At 37.3% G+C, this 24,055-nt stretch overlaps 1 protein-coding gene across 6 annotated transcripts; it reads left to right on the top strand.

Annotated features, from left to right (window-relative positions):
* The first annotated feature begins 1,895 nt into the window (after positions 1–1,895).
* On the top strand, positions 1,896–22,203 carry SAC3C (SAC3/GANP/Nin1/mts3/eIF-3 p25 family). 6 transcript variants are annotated; one of them, XM_008797946.6, is made up of 9 exons: positions 1,896–2,268; positions 2,532–2,632; positions 4,422–4,643; positions 5,643–5,864; positions 5,973–6,058; positions 6,308–6,404; positions 20,102–20,194; positions 20,312–20,466; positions 21,707–22,203. In XM_008797946.6, the coding sequence occupies exons 1-9, from the start codon at positions 2,022–2,024 to the stop codon at positions 21,708–21,710; spliced, it is 1,227 nt and encodes a 408-aa protein (XP_008796168.1). In that variant the 5' UTR covers positions 1,896–2,021; the 3' UTR covers positions 21,711–22,203. The 6 variants fall into 6 exon arrangements, 5 of the variants coding, with proteins under 5 accessions (XP_008796168.1, XP_026662245.1, XP_088569619.2 ...); XR_003386578.4 differs by lacking the exons at positions 20,312–20,466; positions 21,707–22,203 and adding an exon at positions 6,537–6,608 and having other exon boundaries at positions 1,897–2,268; XM_026806444.4 differs by lacking the exon at positions 4,422–4,643 and having other exon boundaries at positions 1,897–2,268.
* Positions 22,204–24,055: the final 1,852 nt, after the last annotated feature.

The following is a 24,055-nucleotide window of genomic DNA, read 5'->3' as shown; positions in this document are numbered from 1 at the left end:
ACATTGCATTACTTAATGCATAGAGTTGCACCCAAAGAAGAAAAATATTCAATTCGCATGAAGGCCGCCATGACTGCACCATCACACCGTCAGAAACTATTATAAAGAGAAACCAAAAACTTCAATTCAATTCACTATGATACAAAAGAAGATAGCATGGACCTTCAATGTTTAGTCCTTGATTATAATTATTGTCTACTATAAAATTGCTTACAAGTAATAATCCTGAATTAAACTTTTTATTCACATCCCATTATTTTAATGGCCCTCTAGCGTTTAGTCCTTGACTTTAACACACTTAAATATAATTTAAATAGAACAAATAAAAATGTATAACATATATTTTTTTTAAAAAATACATAAATATATATATAAATTTATAACGATTAGATATAAGGGTGTGTTTGGTTTGCGATGATCACAGTCGGACTTAAAATGGGTTGAAATGTAACGGGAATTACTTATTTCTATTCTAGAATTCAACTCCCTCCGCCCAAACAAGCTTTAAGTGTGTACAATATACTGAGATATTAAATTCTCCCATTGTTTAGGTAGGAAAGGTAGATGGACTCCATGGCATCATCTCTAGGGGTGTAAATGGGTTAGACCGGACCAGGTCATGAGTAATCCCAACCTAATCCGGTTGTTTGTTCGGATCCTAATATTGGACCTAGACCTAACCCAATAAAAGATCAGATTGGGTTGGGTTGGGTCCACAACTAAAATTGTTGATCCAATGAGTCATTCGGATCAGGTCGGATTCATGTATAATCCTGTCCTAACCCAAAAAAAAATTGAGTCTGGGTCAAGTCTGGATCGGATTTCTGTACTTGTCATTCTTTATACTTGGTTTATTTTGCAATGAGTGAAAATTAAAGAAAACAGGTTATGCATAACCATACAAGTGAAAGTACCCTAGTATTAAAGATTGATGCCATTACAAACTAATCTAATAATGATAGACTCGACCTTGTTAGCCACGAGAAAAAATTTTTTGCTCATGTATGCACTACTTTTTTTTGAGTAGAAAAGAATCGTGTCTATGTTTATCTTTTTTTTACGCAGCAGTGATATCCTCTGAATTTGTTAGAATACATCTACTACCATTTTTTAAAAATATACTACTAAAAAAAGCATACATAAGCCAAAACGAGAAATATAGTTTTGATAATAGTACATGGCAAAATTTAATAGCTGCAAATGACTCATTATATACCTATCTTCTTCCGCACGATAAAATTATACTTTATTTTGTCTTTATTAGTTTGAAACTTTTTTTTAGAAAAGTTTTCAGCGCTCCAATTTAATGTAACTAATCTAAATCTTAATGTAAAATTCATGCCATTCGATAGTACATAAAAATAGCATTTTCTATTCCTTTTGCCTAAAAGCATAGGAAGAGATTAAAGTAATACAAAGTTATTGGCCCTTAAGCATACTTGCGGGCCCCAATGGCATACTGGGTTTGGGTTAGGTTATGATAGAAAATCTAAAATTATCTCAAAAATTAAGTAGATCGGGTCGGGTGTATTTTGAGGAGGATTCTTCTATTGTGATAGCTTGGATCTGGAGAACGGATAGGTATGGAGATGGTCACCCACTTATTCGAGAGACCCGCAGGCTGGCTATGAAGATGGATGAGTTTCAGACAGTACACGTTTTTCGGGAGGCGAAGTGGGCAGTAGATTGGGTCGCCTCCTATGTTGCACGGCATTCCAGAGAGTTCTACTGGAAATCCACAGTAGAACTTCCGCCCGATTTGTATTTTTTGCTTTCTTCTGATTTGACAGAATGTACTCACGTTATAGCTATATAAATTGCCGTCTTTCAACCCCCCCCCCCCCCCCCCCCCCCCCCCCCCAAAAAAAAAAAAAAAAAAAAAAAAAAACAGAGCATCAGATAAACCAGGTGGATGTCGAATAGAAATCGAGATTAGCCCCTTTTTTTTTAATGACAGCCCTCCAAAACCCTGCGGCCCTAGATCCCGACCTTTCCAACGAGAGATAGAGGCAGAGCCGGAGATGGAGAAGAAGAATAGGAGCAGAGCCGACAAATCGGGGTTTCAGCGAGCAAGGGAAACTCGCCGCAATCCGCCTTCCTCTTCGAATTCATGGAAATTTCGTCCACCGGCTCGGAAAGAACCCCATGCTGCCGTCGAACAGAGCTCTGATCCGAGCTCTTCGATACGCGAACGGAGTCACAACGATGGCAACCTCTACTCTCCAAACGCCCCAGCTTTGGTTGGAACTTGCCCCGATATGTGTCCAGGTACACCCTTCTCTCCTCCCAAATTCAAAATTCTTGTTCTTCGATTAGATTGAGTTCAATTATCGAATCTAGATCCAATTCTTTTATATTTTATGATATTTATGAATTGATGGATTGATGGATGCGGGTGGACTAGATAGTGGTGTAGTGTTTATGCTATATAACTTATCTGCAGTGAGGTAGGAGCGGTTGTTGGGTTCATAATTGTCAGAATTTTTTATTTTGGGCTGGTTCTTAATGATTTGAGCTCATTCTTATCACAGAAAAAGAGAGAGCACAGCGCGAGCGGCTTAGAGACTTGGCAGTGTTTGAAAGGTTAGATGGAAATCTGGCTAGAACTTCTCCAGGCCTTGCTGTGAAAAAGGTAAAATTTTGATCTTTTACTATTTTATGCTGTTAAGGGAAGTATAATTAAATGGGGATAATGGTGTTGCTAGGATTTTAGCTCTGGGAGAGGACACTCAGTAGTAGGTAGTGCATTTAATGAACTTCAAATCAACTAAATAAGACTTTGTCAGTTTCCTTCCTTTTTTTGATACTTGTGAGTGGGGGGGGGGGGGGGGGGGGGGAGGTGCCAAGATCGGCATTTTTCTTTGCAAGAATATATGTCTTTGTAGTAGAGTTTGGTACTCAACGTGTTTGGTGGTGCGTAATCAAAATTGTTCATACTTCGCTAAAGATTCCATATACACATTTGTCCTTCTAATAGTGTGAGGACCCATGCAGATATATGTTTCATCCCACATCGGCTATGCACTAAATAGATTTTGGGTACTAGTAAGGGGAAGGAACCAAAATAACACATTCCGATTGGTTACTTGAGTGTAGTTCCGAATTGTTACAAATGGTATCATAGTGGATCTGGTTTATGACCTATGTAAACTTGGAGATACTGCAGCATAGGCCTTTTTGGGACTGACCACGGGCCAATCATGATGTTTATAATGGAATTTGATTGGATTTGGATTTTTAGCTTGGTAAAGATGCTGGGGCTTGAATGGAGGAAGTGTGTGATAACCCGTGCAAATGTGTGTTTAGTTCTACATCAATTATGCATTTGGCAAATCTTGGATATTTATGCAGGCTAAAAAATCGAAATAACACCTTCTAGCAAGACTTTTGAGGTGAGGTTACGGGTTGTCTTATAGGAGCCCGTAGGGAGCCCGTGCGTTTTTCCTTGGATATAAGAGAACATTAAGGCATCTTTTTGACTTGTAAGACGGTAGGACATATGATAACTTTGGATTATTGTTATATAAAATCCAGTAAGGTCATAATTTTCAGCTAAAATGATAGTAATGTGCTTTCCTTGGTTGCTAGCAGGAAGAGACCTTAGGGAAATTTATCACATCTTTTGTAGGTCATATTTTCGACTTATATTTGGAAATGGAGCTTTGTTTGTCAGCTACCCTATACGTATTGCCTCATACAAGGTTCACTGTCTGGGTGCTAGATCCCATATCGGTATCATCTTGGTATAGTATTGGTATGCCCGGTATGGTAGTCGGTTTGGCGTACCGACAATTGTTATGCTCCCTATCTTATGTACCAATTTGGTACTAGTACGGTTAGTACATACCAGTACTAACCAGTATGACTTACCATATTGTCATGTATTCTGGACTTAGATAATGTCTTAGTTCCCAGAAGTGTGTGTAGTTGTGGGAGCACGGGTATCAGGAAGCAGCTCTCATAATAAAATGCTTATTAATAAGAAACGCTTAGGAAGTGGGTGCAAGGACAAGTTTCCGAATAGATTCCTAAGTAGATGCAGCACCATGTTGGGAGATTCCTGCTAGCAAATGTAGTATAGGTAGCATGGTTTTTGCTTAACTGTCTCTTATATGACTCTTTAACTGATATCTTGATTTGAACAAGATTTTTTTTCTAGGTTGTTTTCTATGTACCTCATTAACTCAACAAATTTAGAGCATTGCATGTTCACTGAGAATAGCTCATATTCCTAGTCATTCACAAGCAAGACTTAGGGGGCTTGTCTCGTTAAAAATATCTCTTGATAAGTAAGATCAATTATGTACTTACATCTCCTAGATTTTTTAATGATATATGGCCTGTCCTTGTGAATCTTTCCTCTTTGATTTTTTATGAGATCATTAGAATATAAATGTTTTTCACCCTTCATCTTTTTCTAGTTTTGCAGAACTATCTCTACCATACATATACAGGCATCAGATATCCGGCCTCTCCCAGTTTTGCAAAATACACTAAAGTATCTTTTGGACTTAATGGATTCTCCAGAATATCCATTTGAAGTAGTTCATGATTTCATCTTCGATAGGACGAGGTCTATCAGACAAGATCTCAGCATACAGAACATGATTAATGATCAAGCAATTTGTATGTATGAAGATATGGTATAGCTTCTTTTCTGACCTTTTTCAGTTCCTTATGTATAGATTGCAAACATGCTATGAAAATTTGAGCATTATAATTTTACTTCTAAAAGCTACCCTTTGCATACCTGTAATAAGCTTCACCTTCCAAAATTTCCTACGTCTTAGTGTATGACATAATGTATTGACTTTACCTCTTTTTTGTTTGAGAAAATATCCCTTTTTCATAAATTATTGGAACTTTTTACTCAAGCAAGCATAGCTAGTTGTAGTGTTCTAGAATATTAAGGACATTGGAAAAATTGCCTGCAGATTTCTGGTTTTGCTTTGTGACTTTTTTTGTTCATTTCTTTTTCAGTGAGATCGTTTTTTTTTTTTTTTATGTTGAGAAAAAGCTAGCAGTAGGCTAGAACATAGTTATGAGGTAAGAAGTTAGCACCTCAGCCTAACAGTCTTGAAGGTCAAGAACAGTGAAACTCCAATAAATTGTCAATTCCTGATCAAAACTCAGAAATTTGCAAAGACAGGGACACCTATAAATTCAGTTGCACGAGTTATCTGGGATTACTGATCCATTATATTCCACTTTGGAAAATGACAATTAAGGTAGGGTAGGACTTGCTTTCTGTTTTATTACTCTTCCTCATTAATATGTTTGAGTGGTAGCCCCATCTGTAAGCCTTCTGTCCTTGAACTTCGAAATGTTTGATAGGCTATGACCCATTTAAATCTAAAAATATATATTAAGCTTACATTTCTTTTCTCGCAGCATCCAGCTTTCTGCTTTTCATCAATGCTTCCATTATATATTTTTGGTGTTACTGTATGTAAGCCTGCTGGTCCTTTACCTTGAAATTTCTGGGAGGCTATTCTTATTAATGTACTTCAGAAAATTACAGTCCTTTTATTACTGCATCTGGCTGTCCTAATGTAATTCTGTGGTTTCTTTAATTGCAGTCTTGCATGTTTAAAAACATTAGTGATGTGTTTTTTATTTAATATCTATTACAACTTTTGCAGGTTAAATTTCATATCATATCACACAAGAAACTTGGCAGGTGCTGTGGCAAGTCTGATGTATCCTCTTTGTGTTACCTCAATATGGAACAGCTGATGAAATGCCTCTTGTCTCTTTTCGATATGTATGATATTAATCAAAGATCCAAGTCCATAGGCAAGAATGCAGCTGAATTCTATTCATTTTATGTACTTCTCCATCTGGGTTATAAGATCCCAAAAATGGTCAGTATCTGATTTTGCCTTATTTGTGGATACTAACTTGCCCATGATGATAGTGAGCTTGAGTTGATTGATTGACCCCTTGACCTTACATGTTACATTGATACACAGGGGGATTCGCTTTCTTTTTGGTATAGCCAATTAGCTCTTCCAATTCTCCAGTCAAAGGAAATGTGCTTTGCTAGGAGTTTATTAAGGTAAGTTATTGAATCATACAGTGTCGAACCTTCTGTGCAATTCAAAATGTTTGTAGTACTTTCAGAAACTCCATCTTGCCTCTTTTCTTGCCCCTCCCTTTTATGTGTGGGCAACTCAATAGACTTCTTTCTTTCTCCTTATACTTCAAATTTCGCTAGTAAAATTTCTTTTTTTTTGTATGTGATTGATTGAACATCTTCATATTATTAGTAACAGAATTTACTCTGATGACACCTTTACGATGTCAGGTACTCTCAAGTGGGCAACTATAAGCGTTTGTTTAGTACCATTGCAGCTGAAGCATCTGATCTGCAGTTGTGTCTTCTAGAACCTTTTCTCAATGAGGTTGTTCCATGCTTGTATTGACTTTATTCATTCAGATTCCTATTAATCCATCTATACTTGCTTCATTATCATGTAGCCCTTTGTTTCTGTGTTGCCTTGGTCTAATATGCTTGGCTTTATCATTGGGCGCAGGCACAACATTCATTATAAGGTGTCCTGTTAACAAAGAAAGCTAACACTGCATTATACAAATTGTTAGAATGTGTAAGCATTTTTTTACCATTACTAGACATAATTTGGAAGACGTACTTAGTTGGTAGCTTTTGAGATTCATGATTTCTTGGTGTTGAGGATTATGTCGATCTTGCTGGATAAGATGTTTCCTCTCTGACTTTGGATCCTTTTTTGGAAAGTTAAAGAAATCTTAGATCAATTTTTGCCTTATTGCTTTGATCGATTCTGGTTTTCCCTTTCCTTTTACAATTTCTTACCTTTCCTGTCTTCCATTTCTTAGTCTTCAATGTACATAGATACCACTGAACTTCGTACACTTTGAGTAACAATGATGCTTTAGTCAACTAGCTCCATAATTTTTTCCTTCTCTTTTGTTATAAGTGGTTGCTGCATGAGTTGTTCTGTACAACTTCTGGTGAAAAGGCTGCTTACCCACCATCCAATGCAGAGGGAAAGGAACAGGAGGAAAAAATGATAGGCTAGCCTAGGCTTTTGCAAGGCCAACTTTCACCCATCCTGGCTGATTCCTATATGGAGGACCTATTTTTGGCTTGTGCAACATAACTACCATGTGGTATGGTTTGTGTTATGAGAGTGTAAATTAGAAAAAGCTACCATGCTGATTTAGAAATACCTTCAGATTGGTGATAAATATCAACAGTGAGGATGATAGTGTTATTTTGATGATTAACAAGCAATTATCTAGAGTATGTTATAAGTTAAATCAATATTTCATTTATAAGTCCATTACTCTCAGTATATTTGTATGAATTGACATAGATATATTTCATTGTTCATTTGAATGAATCTAACATTGAGATGCAGCAAAGAGTGGATTAAGTCGACCCAAAGATTGAGTGGGTCGACCCCGGCACATCAAGAAGTCATTTGGCACACTTCTGCAAAATTGGCACAGATGAACAGTGAGTTGGGTCGACCCAAGGAAAGCATGAGTCGACCCAAACACCAAGATTCTTGAAACAAAACAGAAAAATGGCTCTCTGGATTTACTGAGAGGGTCGATCCAAACAGTGGTTGAGTCGACCCAAGCTTGAGTCGACCCAAACCCTGAGAGGGTCGACCCAAAGGCAAAACAGAAAAAGAAGTCAGGAAATGGTTCTCTGGAATTACTGAGAGAGTCGACCCAAGAAGAAGTTGAGTCGACCCAAGTGAACTTTGAGTCGACCCAAAGAATGGTTGGGTCGACCCAAAGGAAGGAAGGCTGAATTTCAAGTTTCTGTGTTTTCTGAGAGGGTCGACCCAAGGAATGTTTGAGTCGACCCAAGTGAAAGTTGGGTCGACCCAAGGACAGGTTGAGCCGACCCAAACACGGGCTGAAGCATAACGGCTAGTTCTGCAGATGTACTTTTTGTCCTTTCCAAGGTCAGTAACGGCTAGTTTTTCAAATCTAACCATTGGGGCTTGTCCAAAGGATGTGGGAAGCTATTTAAAGGGGCACTATTCATCAGATAGAATAACTTTTGAAAGAGATATCAAAGAGTACACAAGAAAACAAAAGTGCCCTAATCTTCTTCATTCAAGTGCTTCATTCAAGAATCAAAGAAAGGAGTTGAGCAGATTCAAAGAGTCATCAAGAGCTCCATCCTCCCTTGAAGAGTGAAGCATCCTTGACAAAGAAGAGCAAAGCCACTTCAAAGCGATAAATACTTTCTAACTCTTCTTTGTAGTTAATATTGTTTCATTTGCTCATTTAGGAGTTTGAATCTTTCTTTTTGTTTGTTAAACTATTTGTAAAGGTTGGTTGGTGAGCCCGGAAAACCAACGAAGTAGGTTGATTGGTGAACCCGGAAAACCAATTGTAAAGGTTCGTTGGTGAGCCCGTAAAACCAACAAAGGTTTTTGGTGAACCCGGAAAACCAAATTGTAAAGGTTCGTTGGTGAGCCCGTAAAACCAACAAAGGTTTTTGGATTGTGAGCCCGGAAAACAATCCAACTGTAATCCGCGAGATTATAGTGAATTCCCAAGGGGTCGCTTGGGGAGTGGACGTAGGTGCTAAGGAGAGCACCGAACCACTATACTTTGTGTTGTTTGTGTTGTGAATTGCCTTAGCTTACTAACCATCTATTTGACTTGAGTAAGATAGTTTAAATTTAAAAGAAACCAATTCACCCCCCCTCTTGGCTTGTCACCTTGGGCAACAAGTGGTATCAGAGCAAGGTGCTCTAATAGTACTCATTGATCTCACAATCAAGAGTTAAAGATCATGACAACCCAAGTGGGATGTTCTATGAGTGAGGGGCAATCCACAAATAGACCACCTCTATTTAATGGCACAAACTACACATATTGGAAAGCTAGAATGAGAATATTCATTCAAGCTTCAGACTATGAACTATGGCAAATCATCACTAGAGGACCTCACACACCCACACTTAACATAGAGGGCACTATCATACCCAAACTAGAAATGGATTGGAATGAAAGTGATAGAAGATTAGCACAGTTAAATGCAAAAGCTATAAATGTACTTTACTGCTCATTAGATGTAAATGAGTTTAATAGAATATCTACTTGCACTACTGCCAAAGAAATTTGGGACAGACTTGAGGTCACACATGAAGGGACCAATCAAGTTAAGGAGTCAAAGATAAACATATTAGTACACAAGTATGAATTGTTTAAAATGGAATTTACTGAGTCCATAACTGAAATGTTTACTCGTTTTACTGACATTATAAATGGGCTTAAGAGTTTAGAAAAATCTTACTCTAACTCTGATTTGGTGCGAAAAATTCTCAGGTCTCTACCAAGGAATTGGGAGGCCAAGGTAACCGCTATTCAAGAAGCAAAGGACCTCAACACACTACATTTAGAGGAGCTTCTAGGATCACTCATGACCCATGAGTTGACAATGAGGCAAAATTCAGAAGATGAGGTCAAGAGAAGAAAGCCCATTGCTCTAAAGACTACCACCCCTAAACAACTAACTGAATCGGAAGATTCGGATGATGATGAAGAAATCGATGAAGAAGGGATGACTGTGCTTGGGAGAAGATTCAGAAAATTTATGAGAGGTAAGAATAGGTTCCATAAAAAGAAACCCTTCCTTAAAGGTAACACAAGCAAAGAAAAGGGTAAGGACAAAGAAAAGGAAAAAGAAACTCCCATGTGCTATGAGTGTAACAAACCCGGGCATTATAAGATAGATTGCCCAGATTTGAAGTGGATGGCAAGAAAGTTGAAAAAGAAAAATTTCATGGCTGAATGGAGTGAAAGTGAGGAATCAAGCTCAGAGGAGGAAGATCATCAAGAGATGGCCCAAATGTGTCATATGGCCAATGACGATGAGGTAGATTCTGAACTTGATTGTGATTTTATTGTTGATGAATTACATGATGCATTCTTAGAACTCATGGAAGAACATAAGAAACTAATTAATAGAAATAAAGTTCTAAAAGAAGAAAATCAATCTCTTATCAAAGATAAGTTAAAGCTGTCACATAACTGTGAAACATTAAGTAGAAAACTTGCAAATGAAACCAAGAATCTAATTGGTGAAAATATCAAGCTAAAAGAAGATGCTGAAGAATATAAATCATTGGTAGATAAATTTACTCTTAGTTCTACCAAATTAAATTTGATTCTTGATAGCCAAAAAGCTGTATATGATAAGGCCGGTTTAGGATATAGAACGAATAGGAAACAAAAATTCTTAAAGAACATTTTTGTAAAAGCTAAAAGTGAAAATATTACTTGCTATTGCTGCAATAAGTTAGGACATAGAGCATATGAATGTAACTTTAGAAAGTCCAGTCAAAACAAGTTAAGTTATAATCAAAAGATTAAATTCAAGAAAGTTTGGGTTCCAAAAGGAACATGGAGTACTAACCCTAAAGGACCCAACTTAGTTTGGGTACCTAAAGTTTCTTCTTGATCTTGATTGCAGGTGTGTCTTGCAGCTGATAAAGTGGAAAAACGATGGTATCTAGATAGCGGCTGTTCAAGACACATGACCGGTGACGAAGATCAATTTGTCACCTTGGAATCAAAGAAGGGTGGAGTAGTAACCTATGGAGACAATGGTAAAGGGCATATCATTGGAAAGGGTAAAATTTTCATTGCTCTATCTATTTTTGTAGAAAATGTCTTATTAGTTAAGGGTTTGAAACATAACCTTCTTAGCATAAGTCAATTTTGTGATAAAGGGTTTAAAGTTACATTTGAAGCATCTGTATGCATAATCACTAATCCTAAAGATAATAGCATTGTACTTGTAGGACAAAGGCAAAGAAATATTTACTTAGTAGATCTTCATGAGTTAGGCAAGAAAAATGGTTTATGCTTAATTACTAATGAAGAAAAGAAAAATGAAACTAGTTGGCTTTGGCATCGAAGATTAGGACATGCTAGTATGGAATTAATATCAAAACTAGTTAAGAAGGAATTAATAAAAGATGTGCCAAAACTGATCTTTGAAAAGGACAAAATATGTGGACCATGTTCATTGGGAAAACAAACTAAATCATCTTTCAAATCGAAGAATGTAGTATCAACAACTAGACCATTTGAACTCATACACATGGACTTATTTGGACCTACTAGAACTACAAGTCTAGGAGGGAAGAAATATGGACTAGTTATTGTTGATGATTTCTCAAGGTATACATGGGTTTCATTTTTGGCACATAAGAATGAAGCATTTTCAGAATTTTTGAAACTATATAATAATATCATAAATGAAAAGAAACTCACCTTAGTAGCAATTCGAAGTGATCATGGTACGGAATTTGAAAATCAACACTTTGAAGAATTTTGCACTAAAAATGGAATATCACATCAATTTTCAGCACCTAGAACGCCTCAACAAAATGGGGTTGTTGAAAGGAAAAATAGGACATTGGCAGAAATGGCACGCACAATGTTGTGTGAGTCAAATCTTCCAAAGTACTTTTGGGCTGAAGCTATAAACACTTCTTGCCATATTCTAAATCGAGTTTTAATACGACCTATAACCAAGAAAACTCCTTATGAACTCTGGAAGAATAAGAAACCAACTGCTAAATATCTTAAAGTGTTTGGATGTAGATGTTTTATCTTAAACAATGGCAAGGAGGATCTAAGTAAATTTGATGCCAAGTCAGATGAAGGTATCTTCTTAGGATACTCCACATCTAGCAGGGCATACAGAGTATTCAATAAAAGAACCTTAGTAGTGGAAGAGTCAGTCAATATTATATTTGATGAGTCTGATAGTGAGTCTGCTAGGAAAGAAAATATTGTTGATGATGATACAGGAATTATCGACTTTGAAAAGTTGAATATTGATGACGTGCCAAATCAAGATAAGGGAGATGATTGCGTGCCACCACAATCCCAAAACTTGCCAAAAGAATGGAGGTATGCACATGGACATCCTAAAGACTTAATCATTGGTGATCCATCTCAAGGGGTAAGAACTCGATCATCTCTTAGGAATTTAAATGATTATCTTGCTTTCGTTTCACAATTAGAACCTAAGAATTATGAAGAAGCTGAAAAAGATAATAACTGGATAAATGCCATGCAAGAAGAATTAAATCAATTCAAAAGAAGTAATGTATGGACATTAACTGAAAGACCAAAGCATAATTCAGTAATTGGAACAAAATGGATATTTAGAAATAAATTAGATGAAAATGGATTAGTTATAAGAAATAAGGCTAGACTTGTAGCTAAGGGATACAATCAAGAAGAAGGAATAGATTTTGATGAAACATTTGCTCCAGTAGCTAGATTAGAGGCTATTAGATTACTTCTAGCATTTGCATGTTTTATGGATTTTAAATTATATCAAATGGATGTGAAGAGTGCATTCTTAAATGGTTTTATTGAGGAGAAAGTATATGTAGAACAACCTCCAGGTTTTGAGAATCATGAATTTCCAAATCATGTGTTTAAACTACATAAGGCATTATATGGATTAAAGCAAGCACCTAGGGCTTGGTATGATCGATTAAGCAAATTTTTGCTTAATAATGACTTTAGTAGAGGAAATGTAGATAAAACTCTATTTCTCAAAAGAAAGGACAAAAATCTATTAGTGGTACAAATATATGTAGATGACATAATCTTTGGTGCCACAAATGATACTCTTTGCAAAGAATTTGCTGATTTAATGCATGGAGAATTTGAAATGAGTTTGATGGGAGAACTAAGCTTCTTTCTAGGATTACAAATCAAATAAACTAAAGAAGGCATTTTCATTCATCAAACTAAGTATACAAAGGAAATACTAAAGAAGTTTGGGAATGAAAATCATAAGGGAGTTGGCACTCCAATGAACCCTACTAGTAAGCTAGACAAAGATGAAAAAGGGAAGAGTATTGATATTAAGCTCTATAGAGGAATAATTGGATCCTTGCTCTACCTTACTGCTAGTAGACCCGACATCGTATTTAGTGTAGGAATATGTGCTAGATACCAATCCGATCCTAAGGAGTCACATTTAAGTGCTGTTAAGAGAATCCTTAGATATTTAAGAGGAACTACCAATATAGGTTTATGGTACTCAAGAGACTCATGTCTAGATTTGCTTGCATATTCAGATGCTGATTTTGCCGGATGCAAATTAGATAGGAAGAGCACAAGTGGCACATGTCAATTCTTAGGAAACAACTTAGTATCATGGTTCAGCAAAAAGCAGAATTCAGTGGCACTGTCCACAGCTGAAGCTGAATACATAGCTGCTGGTAGTTGTTGTGCTCAAGTATTATGGCTTAAGCAACAACTAGAGGACTATGGAGTTAAACTAGATAATATTCCTATTAAGTGTGATAATACTAGTGCCATCAATCTTACTAAAAATCCAGTTCAGCACTCTAAAGCCAAACACATAGAAATAAGGTACCATTTTATTAGGGATCATGTGCAAAATGGAAATATATATATTGAGCATATATGCACTGAAAAACAATTAGCCGACATATTTACGAAACCATTGAGTGAAGATAGATTCTGCATGCTAAGGAGGGAATTAGGCATATGTGATCCTTTTTATTGAAGAAATATAAAAGGGAGCTAGTAGTCTCATGATACATTCCTCTAATTTCTAAAATCTCATGAAACATGAGTCAAACTTGTTATCTATAGATTCCTTACTCATGTATCATTGTCCCAGAAAGAAGTTATAAGGATTGGAAGCAAAGAAAATTTTTAGAAGCAAAAAGGAAGAGAAAAAGAAAAATTCTGCACTTGGGTCGACCCAACCCAGAATAGGGTCGACCCAACGTTGAGTCGACCCAAGAAAAATCTTGAGTCGACCCAACGTCGGGACCCCACTGTTAAAAGGGGACCCGAGAGCATATCTAGGGCACTGTTTACCCTTTGTCCTCTTCCGAAAATCCTTTTTTCCACTCTCAAATCTTCTCCAATCATCTCCAAACAGTAGATTTCCTTGAGATCCTAGAGAAATGGGACCCAAAAGAGCCGTAGCCAAGAGATCCGGAAGAGTCACACGGATTCAACTGGAGGAAAGGCAACCTACGGAGCCATCTCCCGTGTCTCCACGACGTGAGGCACGTGCGGAGGCCCCTCCTCCTCCTTCCCCCTCAGTGATACTTGCAAGATTTGCGGGAAGGCCGGTTACAACGGGGAGAAGGATCCATTCCGAGTTCTTTGATCAAGAAGGGTTTCGGTTGAGGGAATGGATCCAAAGGCAAGGTTGGGAGTATCTTTGCTCCCTAGATGTGGTAATCTACCCCGGATTGGTTCAGGAGTTCTATGCCTTCCTCAAAACTGGTATGGGAGGGCTTGTTTCGGAAGTTCGAGGGGTTCGAGTTTGAGTTTCCGAGGAGAGCTTGAGTGAGCTACTTCATCTACCCTGCATAGGAGCCACTCCGGAAAAGCCAGAAAACAAATGAGAGCTCTAAAGTTGATCATGGAAAATGAGAACTTCGACTTTTCCACGAAGGTAATAGCTAGTTCTCTTTCCGCTGAAATGAGATTACTGCTCAGTATAATAAATAGGATTTTATTTCCAAAGACCGGGAGATTCGATCTCATCACAGAGCGAGATCTAGCAGTGATGGAGTGTATGATTCAGGGGATTCCCCTAAATCTTCCGGCCATGATACTGAGACAGATGAGGAAGGTGATGTGCAGCAACAGGGTATCACTACCTTATGGTATGATACTCACCTTGATTTTTCGACAGCACGGTTTAGCTCTCGAGGAGGAGGCATTCAAGAGTCTGCATCATACTGACACATACACTGCACGGACACTTATACGCATGGGATATGAGAAAGTGAACGGACAGTGGATTCACACTGGAGCAGGCATTCAGAGTGAGGCACCAGAGGGAGATGCACCAGAGGATGAGGATGAGGAGCATATGGATCATCCTCCTGCACCTTCAGAGGCCGGACCATCATTATCCGTTCCTCCGAGAGATACGGATGAGTTCTGGAGCAGGATGACTGAGCTCATGTCAGCTCAGGCGAGGACGCCCGGTTGGATGTCATGTCTGCTGAGATCAGTGATCTGAGGCAGCAGATAGGAGCACTCCGGAGAGAGAGAGACTCATGGACCATCTGTGCCACAGGCTGCTGAGTCAGAGATTTCGGCACAGAGTCATCCAGCTCGTCGTGCTCCACGCCAGACACAGTCTCACCAGGCACGACCTCCCCTCGCCACATACACTAGGAGGATGAGGACTAGATCCCAGCCGTTAGAGTCTCCCTAGGCTGATCTTAGCATTTATGTTTAGAGCCTAGGCCAGATATCTAGTTCTCATGTGTATTTTGCTTTTATCATGTATCTTTAAACTTTGATTGAGGAACATTGTATTTGTTTTCATTTTGGGGATGACTGTATTAAAATATTCCTATTTTGATCAATGAAGTTTGAAGTTTGCTATTTATTGCATCTTTTCCATGTATCTTTTTGATGATAACAAAAAGGGGGAGAAGTAAAGTAAGAGTATTTATTTTAGGAGAAGTAAAGATCTTAGGGGAGAGAAGTAAAGATTTTGTAGATTAGATAAAGTAACAAAAAGGGGAGAAGTAAAGATATCTTTAGAGTAAGTAAAGAAAGATTGATAAGAGTAAAAGTAAAGAAAGAGGAATAGTAGAGAAAGGAGAAGTAAAGAAAGTTAAAGAAAGGAGAAGTAAAGAAAGTTAAAGAAAGGAGAAGTAAAGATATCTTTAGAGTAAGTAAAGAAAGATTGATAAGAGTAAAAGTAAAGAAAGAGGAATAGTAGAGAAAGGAGAAGTAAAGAAAGTTAAAGAAAGGAGAAGTAAAGAAAGAAAGAGAAATAACTTGTAAAACAAATTGAAAATCATATAAGAAAGCATATACATCTAAGGGGGAGCAATTTGCAACAATGAAAATGATCAAGTCAAAAATTTATATCAAATTTCAGAATTTGGCACGCACCTCTCGCACCCCGATACATAACCTGAAACTCATATTTTATCTCAAATTTTTGAAGTTTCATCGCTAATGAATTATAAATGAAAGGGGGAGCAATTCAAAAAGTCAAATTGGCAACATTTAAATGATATAGGGGGAGATTTCACTTTTATATATGAAAAGCTGAAATTCAGCAAGTTAAGCCCTTTCAAAAACTGATTTCAAAGACAAATAACAATAGGTTCATACTCTTTATTTTGTAATCATCAAAAAGGGGGAGATTGAGGATGATAGTGTTATTTTGATGATTAACAAGCAATTATCTAGAGTATGTTATAAGTTAAATCAATACTTCATTTATAAGTCCATTACTCTCAGTATATTTGTATGAATTGACATAGATATATTTCATTGTTCATTTGAATGAATCTAACATTGAGATACAGCAAAGAGTGGATTAAGTCGACCCAAAGATTGAGTGGGTCGACCCCGGCACATCAAGAAGTCATTTGGCACACTTCTGCAAAATTGGCACAGATGAACAGTGAGTTGGGTCGACCCAAGGAAAGCATGAGTCGACCCAAACACCAAGATTCTTGAAACAAAACAGAAAAATGGCTCTCTGGATTTACTGAGAGGGTCGACCCAAATAGTGGTTGAGTCGACCCAAGCTTGAGTCGACCCAAACCCTGAGAGGGTCGACCCAAAGGCAAAACAGAAAAAGAAGTCAGAAAATGGTTCTCTGGAATTACTGAGAGAGTCGACCCAAGAAGAAGTTGAGTCGACCCAAGTGAACTTTGAGTCGACCCAAAGAATGGTTGGGTCGACCCAAGGGAAGGAAGGCTGAATTTCAAGTTTCTGTGTTTTCTGAGAGGGTCGACCCAAGGAATGTTTGAGTCGACCCAAGTGAAAGTTGGGTCGACCCAAGGACAGGTTGAGCCGACCCAAACACGGGCTGAAGCATAACGGCTAGTTCTGCAGATGTACTTTTTGTCCTTCCCAAGGTCAGTAACGGCTAGTTTTTCAAATCTAACCATTGGGGCTTGTCCAAAGGATGTGGGAAGCTATTTAAAGGGGCACTATTCATCAGATAGAATAACTTTTGAAAGAGATATCAAAGAGTACACAAGAAAACAAAAGTGCCCTAATCTTCTTCATTCAAGTGCTTCATTCAAGAATCAAAGAAAGGGGTTGAGCAGATTCAAAGAGTCATCAAGAGCTCCATCCTCCCTTGAAGAGTGAAGCATCCTTGACAAAGAAGAGCAAAGCCACTTCAAAGCGATAAATACTTTCTAACTCTTCTTTGTAGTTAATATTGTTTCATTTGCTCATTTAGGAGTTTGAATCTTTCTTTTTGTTTGTCAAACTATTTGTAAAGGTTGGTTGGTGAGCCCGGAAAACCAACGAAGTAGGTTGATTGGTGAACCCGGAAAACCAATTGTAAAGGTTCGTTGGTGAGCCCGTAAAACCAACAAAGGTTTTTGGTGAACCCGGAAAACCAAATTGTAAAGGTTCGTTGGTGAGCCCGTAAAACCAACAAAGGTTTTTGGATTGTGAGCCCGTAAAACAATCCAACTGTAATCCGCGAGATTATAGTGAATTCCCAAGGGGTCGCTTGGGGAGTGGACGTAGGTGCTAAGGAGAGCACCGAACCACTATACTTTGTGTTGTTTGTGTTGTGAATTGCCTTAGCTTACTAACCATCTATTTGACTTGAGTAAGATAGTTTAAATTTAAAAGAAACCAATTCACCCCCCCCCCCTCTTGGCTTGTCACCTTGGGCAACAAACAGACTAGTTCATTTCCTCAGTGGCAGGTACTAGTAATTATGGTCTCTTTCCAAAGTGGATCATCGAGTTGTAAAACTTATTGTAGCAAAAGGTACCAACTTTATATTTGGATTGGACTATGATGAGACTTTATATCTAGTTCCTGGAACCACAGACATATACGTGTTGCTATATACCATTTTTAAGAAGAAGTCTTTATGGAAAAAACCACGGGTTATTGCATTATTGGAAACTATCCTGTGCATGAAATCAATCACTCCAGTAATTGGTGAAAGTTTCAATCCTGATCATCCTTTGATTCTTTCTATCAGGCTTGCATAATTTTATATGTTCTTATCTCTCAGGCAATGCCGCTATTTTGTTGTTATTGTTTTATAATCTATGATATGGTGGTGTGAAGCAAAATTTTCATGTAAATGTTATGATGCATCACTCCTTCAATTTAAAGATTTGTTAGCTTTTGACTTGAGCATTGTTGAATTTGGTGCTGCTTTCTTGAATAACTAAATCTAGTTATTTATCAATTTACTGGGAGAATCTGGACTGTCACATAGGAGGCCTGATAGGACTCAATATAACAAGGGCAACTAGCTCTTGCCCAACGAGAAAAATAAGTTCGATCTTGATTGACATCTTGGAATATCTTCCATCCTCACATCCTAGTGTCAGTGTGCCACATATTTTGTCAATGAGGTATATGCCAGCTTATGGTCACTTACACATCAAAGGCATTATTAAAGACAGCTTGATTTCTTCTATATAATATATAGTCAAGGACATGATAACCAACTTGGACTGACTCAGATATTCATCGTTTGGTTACTGGCTGCCATATTATCTTCTGAAAGTGTCCTGTTAGGTGTAGCGGCAAAAAGCAAAATCTTGTTAAAATATTTATCTGGAACAATACCTTTCCACACCAGTTATTAGGCATCTTTTTCTCTGAGCTTCGGCCAAGGTAACTTGAAGTCATTTTTTGTCCAGTATTTTGTGCTACAACAATGCCTACTTGATTGAACTATCATTTCATTTCAAAAGAAGTGGAGAATGGTGACGCAAGTCATAAATACAATTGTGCTACATGGTTACTTGCAATAAGAGTTCATAATGGTGCACTGATCTCTATACAAAAAAGTCTCTCATGCAAGCCAACAAAAAGTTGAGGGGTGTGTCCTAGGTAAGGTTGAGCTTGTCCATGCACTCCAAGATGATGGCATATGGGCTAATTGTGAAAACTAATACAGGGTTGTAGGATGAATTTCAAGATAGAAGGCTATCTTCTTTCTTCACTTTGGGTTATTTGGGGGAATTTCATCTGGTAAAAAACAGGATCATGTGTCTCATGTGTACTTATGGAAGGGAAAACAAAGTTTTTCCTATTTATATATTTTCCTTTTAATTTAATGTTCTTACTTTCTTTATCTAATGCCTCCTCTATTTTCCCCTTCCCTCTACTTCCTTTTTCTTGATGGGTGTTGCTTGAAAGGTTTGAGAAAGTTAGAATTTTTCAGAAATTTGACCCTTAATATGACAAGGAAGGATTGATGATGCCGTCTCTAGAGAGTTGGAATGAGCCCGGTTGGTTAAAATGTGGTTATTATTGCCTATTAGTGACCCTTCCAAAAGGAGCATTTAGGGTCTATTTGGCATCACCTTTATTTCTAGTTTTCTATTTCTAAAAATAAAATTGTAGAAATTGAGACAAAAATATCATCAATACTGATGTTTTTTTCTATTTTTCAAAAGTCATTTTCATTATTTCTAGAAAAAATTAAAAGTAAGAAATTCTTATTTTCAATATTTTCAAAAATAAGAAACTTTCATTTTTTGCCACCACCACTGTCGTTGTCGTTGCCAACAATGCAAACATCACCTCTGTTGCTGCTACCACCACACCTACCACTATCGCCGCTTCACTACACCACCACCGCTATCATTGCCACCTCCTCTATATTGTTAGCACCCTCCACTATTGCTGTTGCTGCCACATCACTCTTTGCCACCTCCACCAAGTAGCCGGCATTCTTGTCACCGCCATCACCGCTACTACGTCCCCCCACCCCACCCACCACCACTACCACCATCGCCACCTCCGCCTACCACCACCACCCTTGACACCGGCACCATCAGCGCCTCCACTATTTATGTTGCTAGTACCATCATCTACACTACCATTGCGATGTTTATATTTTTAAAAATAATTGACTATGCTAAGCACGTTTATATTTTAAAATTTAGAAAAAGCAGAATAGAATTTCTATTTTTCTGTTTCTGAAACTAAAAAAATCAGAGTTATGCCAAATGGCTCTTTAGTATATAGTTTGTTTTGAATTTCTATAATCTATAAGATTATTAATGTTTACATGATTCTCTTGTTAAAGGTTCGTGGACAAGCACTATCTTATATCAGTTACAGCAGCTACAAGCTTCAGCCTTACCCCTTAAGAGACCTATGTAAAATCTTGATGATCAAGGTACTATTTCCATTATTCTGCCACTCGTGATTAACTTAGTCTATTGTTGATTAATAGAAGGACAAGCATTACTTTAATTGTTTGTTATGTTGATAACCTGTATTTTTGACCATTTAGGAGGCAGATCTGGAGTCCTTGTGCTATGAATGCGGCCTTGAGACCAGCACAGATGAAGGAGGTTCTAAGTTCCTACCTGCCAAACAGACGAGTTTCCGTCTACCTAAACCAGGATTCCAAAGCTATAGCCTCTTCAATTCTGAAAAAAATCACAGGTATTTAGTCTTTTGGTTACAATGGTATTTATTTTTCTTAAGCTCATTTTGTAGCTCAATCTTTCCTCTATTTTAGCATGAAACATTAGTCAGAAGTATCAAATATGCAGTGCCCTTTTCCGTCTGTTTGTGGGATGTCTAATTGAAAGGCGACAATGGATGTGTTACTGCGTAAAGATAAAGAGAAACAACACAAATGCACCTGATGGATGTTTTTAGGTTTTAGATAATTTGGAAAGATCTTCAGCTGTACTAGAGTTAGTTCACTTTTGGTTTTCTAACATGATATATTCCATTTAATTAGGATCAACTTCATCATCCTGTTTTGCAATTGGTCCCTATTCTAAAATTAATTCATCAAACAGGAAGTGTCTTCAATAGTCAAACAATTAGGATAATGACGGTGCTATAATTTTTTCTCCATCAACTTTAGAATAATAGTGAACTTCCTTTCGTGCAAAAGAAAGAGAAAAAGGTGTTCTTTCCATCAAATACCAAATTTTCTCAAAGCATCTTCAGTGGTCAAACAAGGAAACAGTTACAACGGCCCTCAATTCTTTGATCACCTATCTGGATCAGATCAGCTGTATACACAATATAGGGGTCCAGGTCTTAGGACTGGAGATCATTTCTGCAAATTTTCCCCTTCCATAAAGAAACTCAAGAGAAAAGTTAATGTGTTCTCATTTTACATGAAAGAATGCAGAGTTCTTCACAATATTTTCTGAAGCTACATAAAGATTTTATTACCTTAATTTGGTCACCAGCTATAAGTATTCCTTAAGTCTAGCCAACATACTTATCAAACATTCCTGAAAGACTATGGGAAGAAAATGATGTTCTTATCCAAAGTGAACCTTCAAACTTAAAGCTAAACCATCACAACATCATTATTCTTTGGATAATCTATAATCGATTAGTCAGCTCTTGATAAAAATGAAGGTTGAAGGATTGTAAATAGAAGAAAGGTTATGATTAGAGAAAGTGCATAAGGTTTTAAGAGGCTCAATAGTAATATGTAAAGTCTAGATATATAATATGTCAAATTATTTGAGTCTCTATGGTTTCAAAAGAAACTCATTGCTGATGGCCAAAATCTCGGTCAGTATATCTCTTGAATAGCAGGAAGTCACTTATAGGTTTGTAGCTACTGATGCTATTTGGATTTTCAGTCAATGAAGACCTCAAAGCTTTAATTACCTGATGCTCATTATTGTGAATGCACTTTTATCTCTTGCAGGTAGCATGCTTCAGGCCCATGAACTGGAATATCTTGTGTCCACATCAATTTAATCCGAAACAGTGGCCCGAATTTCATTGAGGTTGCTGCCTCTAGCTTGTAAATGGATGGCTTTTTGGGGATACGATGGAAGCTATATGGTTAAAGCATATTCATATGAAGCCGATGCAGAAGTCAAGTCAATTGAGTTGGCCTCCAGTAACTTTCTTTTTCTTTTTCTTTGGGAGGAAGAGTAGTCTTAAGAACTATTGTATGATTCTTGACGGCGATCACCCCACGAAGAAAAAAAAAATATATAATATTATTGTTGCTGCTGCTACTGTTATTTTGGTCATTTTATCAGCAATTTGTTTCCTTTAGACCTTGTAACATTATTGGTCTAAGGGATCACAGGAATTCTCATGTAAATCGCTGTTAAGACAACAACAATCATACACTAGATGTTTTTTTTTTCCCTTTTTTTTTTGAAGGTAAAGTTTAATTCATTGATAGGTAAACATGATATGCACTTAACACTCTGGTGTGCATGTCCATTTCTTATCTTGTGAAACAAGAGTAGACATGAGTTGGTAATGCTCCTATTTCCATGTGCCACTGGGATGCAAAGTTGGCACTCTACCATCTGGAGCTAAATCCCCTTTTAAAGACATAAATTATAAAATCATACATGATGTCTTTATTTTTGGTAATGCATAGGAAATCCTGTCTGTTTAAAGGATAATGAAGATTATCATATAAAGAGCTGGAAGGAGAACTTTGGCAAAGCATAGAAAATCCAGAACTATACTTTGGTCTTCTTTCATGTGTTTCAACTTGCACCCTGCAAGTCAGTTATCATGGTAAAGGTGCCATCCAGCAAATCCCTGGATGAGACCCACATTAAAATTGGGGAGCTTGGTACATATGGCAATCTTCTGTCCCACCTTTTTCTTTTTGAGAGAGAACTATTAATTGTTTTTGTCAAGTAGATTTTATCCAACTTTCATATAAGATGGTTTATGCGAAGCGCAATCCATGCATAACACAGCAAGAAATCCATAAATATTTACTTGTTTGTTATGCAGGGGTGCAGGTCACAGAAGGAAGAATATGCATTGTATTGGCATCCAACACCCAAGATCAAACCTCATCAGCGAGAAGCCGAATGTTTTCAATAAATACAACCTTGTGAAATATAGGCTGGTCATTTGCATGGGAACACTTATTAATTTACTTAATTTGTTCAAATATGACAATATTGTTCCCTGATGTAAAATTCCTATAGACATTTGACAAATCTTGAGCATTCTGATTTTATTATGGTTTTCACTGATTTCTTTTTGATCGATCAGGATACAAACTATGCGAAGAATGTAGCCCTGGATCACCTCAGGATTGTGATGATAGTTTGGGAAAAGCTAGTATTCATAAATAAACATAGAAGATTAAACTTTTAGATAAGTAATTAGCATACTAACCATGTGGCTAAACTGGAAGTTAAAGGAATCAACTAATTTGGAGTGGATCAGGGAAAGTCATAATGTTGCCACTTGAATTTTTTTTTTGGGGGGGGGTGGGGATAATATTCCCTGAGGCAAATAATTTTTCCAATTCTCTCACAAACGAATTATTCCTTAACATTGTCAGGGCCTTAGCCAGTCTCCAATCCTCTCACCTTCACCATATTTTATGATTCCAATGAAAATTAGATGGAATTTGCCTATCCCTCTTTTCAAAGAAAAATTGGAAAAGATGGAAGTATGTGAAATAGTGAGGCTTTAAAGTGACATTGTGCTTATCTTGCACAACTGCTAGGTGAAAACTTCACTAACAAATTGGCAAATATTGTCCCTTACCAATGGAAATTCTTCCACAGGGAATCCTGCTACCTGGGCATATGACCCCTTCATCCTATAAAACTTAGGCAAAGCATGACTCTGTGGCAAGTTTACAAAAGCCCATACTGTCATTTTAGAACAATTGTAACTTTATGGAACTAGGCATTTCGGCTTGTGCATCATAACAATAATCTACTAGTGCAGATCTTATTAGCAAACAAAACTAAATTAAGTCTAAGAGGTGAAAACTAAAATGCTCTTTGTACTAAGAAGTGCTACGACTTGTGAAGCCGTTGAAGTTTTTGTTAGCTATGCCAAATTACATAGGGTCAAAGATAATCTAAATAAGACTATTCCTCGCGCGCGCGCGCATATGTACACATATATGTACATATATGTATCTATGTACATGTGTGTATCTTTGGGACTACAATATGAACTAGAGAAAAGGTGACTATACATCAATTGGGAACTTGGCATCATCCATACTAGTTATATATGAATGAGCTGCGAGCTGCGACCATATATTAAT

This window comes from Phoenix dactylifera, chromosome 17 (assembly GCF_051530095.1).
Source record: "Phoenix dactylifera cultivar Ajwa chromosome 17, Ajwa_hap1_PhDact_Kaust_v1.1, whole genome shotgun sequence".
NCBI classification, from domain to species: domain Eukaryota; kingdom Viridiplantae; phylum Streptophyta; class Magnoliopsida; order Arecales; family Arecaceae; genus Phoenix; species Phoenix dactylifera.
The sequence above is the reverse complement of the archived record's forward strand: the minus strand, read 5'-3'. Positions and strand labels throughout refer to the sequence as shown.